The 2179-nt window shown below is 32.5% G+C and overlaps 1 protein-coding gene across 1 annotated transcript; it reads right to left on the reverse strand.

Moving 5' to 3' along the window:
* Window positions 1-295: 295 nt before the first annotated feature.
* LOC114288371 (glutathione S-transferase U17-like) lies at window positions 296-1955 on the reverse strand. Its single transcript, XM_028231878.2, has 2 exons — window positions 1509-1955; window positions 296-917 (listed from the first exon to the last, which is right to left on the reverse strand). Exons 1-2 carry the CDS (start codon window positions 1851-1853, stop codon window positions 558-560), a joined length of 705 nt encoding a protein of 234 aa, XP_028087679.2. The 5' UTR covers window positions 1854-1955; the 3' UTR covers window positions 296-557.
* Between the last annotated feature and the right edge of the window lie 224 nt (window positions 1956-2179).

The raw sequence follows: 2179 nt of genomic DNA on the forward strand, positions 1-2179 counted from the left end.
GGATTGTCAATTTCGTTCTCTCAATTTTAAAAGGTTATATTTGATTTTCTTTGTCAATGTTTAGGAATCAAAGTAACAGATTTAAGAACTTCAAGAAATAAAATGACACGAGGCTTAATTTTTAGAGACCATAGATGTATTTCAATATAATAATTTAGAAGGTTCATTTAAAATCAGAGCAATTTGACGCAAATTGTAAAACGTTAGAAACCAATTAAGGTTGTGGTTAGATTATGGATTTGAGTAAGAAATTCAAAAGTCAAAAAGAAAATATGAGAGAAATATGCATGGAATATAAGTAAAAAAAAATCTTAATTTCTTATTCTCTTTAAAAATTCATAATACATACTTTATATAAATTTTCATTTTCATTTTGTTATATCAAATGTTATTTTAATTTTCATTTTCACGTGACGCTTAAACTTATTTTTACTTACAATAGAAGGGGAAAACTAAGCGAGATTAAAAATGTTCACAATGAAAACATCCCACTTCATGGACTTCCCAAGTAACCCAACCCAACTCAAGGCATGTCAATTAAGACTAGTGAGGCTTTTTCACTTCATCAGATTTATTTTAGCAAACTCCGAAAGCTTCTCAATCTCAGGGATAACATTCTTCACTGCATCATCAGAGCAAAACCTCTCAGCCCACTTCGCCAGGCGCGGCATCTTGGTTATGTCTAGCACCTTTGCATCGAACATCTTCTCCAACGCCTTGAACCAACCCAAGAAGCACCCGAGCGCTACGTCGACGTAACCAATGCTATCCCCACCGAAGAAATTACCATTTCCTTCACTGCTGCAGTTGATGAAGTATTCTTCTAATAACAACAGCGTTGCTACCAGCTTGTCTATTGCTGCCAATCTCTCTTCCTCTCCTTTTGCCTTAAGAATTTCCGTTAATAATGGAAAACACTGCAAGAAACAAAAACATATACTTGCTTGGTACATACATAAATATTTTTTTAAAAAATATAAAATAAATAAATAAATAAACATGGTTGTTGAGTTGTCGAAGGCAGTAGCTACCTATGGGATGACTAGAGGTTGTTGTCAAACTATCAGAGGACACCGGACGTGGTGGGGAAGGTAGGAAAGAGTGAAAATATTGTTTTTGAAAACAAAAGGTAATGCTTTTTGTGTTTCCAAATATTTAAAATTTTGAGAATTAATTCCATTTTTATGAAAAATATAATAATGTACCAAGCAAATCCTTTTATTATCAGAAACAAAACAATGAAAAGTTCTTCTTTTTTGTGAATATAGTTTTTAGAAGTCTGAAACCACTTTTTGATGTTTTCTCAAAATTGGGTTGTTTTTGGAGAATTTTTTCCAAAAATAATTTACTATATAACTCGTTAAGACTAAAACACACATTCATTGACACCCTCTGTTCTATCATTTCATTTAACTACATATTACACTACAAAATAAAAATAAAAACAAAAACTAATTGTATATCATTACTATTTGATTTAAGAAATTCAACGAATGACAAAATGATACCTTATCATCAATATAGGCTCCCCAAAATCGTTCAATGGCGCGATCATAGGGATCAGAGGGGAGGATTGAGGGACCAAATGTCCATAACTCATCGATGTATTGAACAATAATAAGAGACTCACATATAGGCTTGTTGTGGTGGATAAGAACTGGTATTTTCTTATTAACCGGATTTGATTTAAGAAGAAGTTCACTTTTGGAACCAAATGTCTCTGGTAAGAACTCATAGTTGATTGATTTTAGGTTCAGAGCAATTTGAACCCGGTTCACAAATGGGCTTGGTGAGCCTACTGCATGCTCGTTTTCTTTGGGTGAATAACCACCTATGAGCTTTACACTTGCCATGGCCAATTCTCTAGCAATAGAAACAGTTGAATATGATTGAATTCAGATATGAATTGTTGGTGTTTTGATTTGAATTGAAAGAGTGTCTCTGTGTATATATATTCCTTGAAGAGGACAAATATCCGCAATAAATAAATAAAAATAAAAAAACAATGCAAATATGCGTCATCCAAGTCGTCACAAAACAATGGGAAAAAGTCCTAGTTTGATACCAGGAATATGAGAATAGGTGAGGTGGGCTTCTTTTTGTAATCGTTCCAATTTGACCATTCTCAAAAACAAATAAATAAAATTGAGTTCCTACAAAATTTTAATGAAAATACATA

Source organism: Camellia sinensis, chromosome 5 (genome assembly GCF_055761805.1).
Source record: "Camellia sinensis isolate YWXY chromosome 5, ASM5576180v1, whole genome shotgun sequence".
Taxonomy (NCBI): Eukaryota; Viridiplantae; Streptophyta; class Magnoliopsida; order Ericales; family Theaceae; genus Camellia; species Camellia sinensis.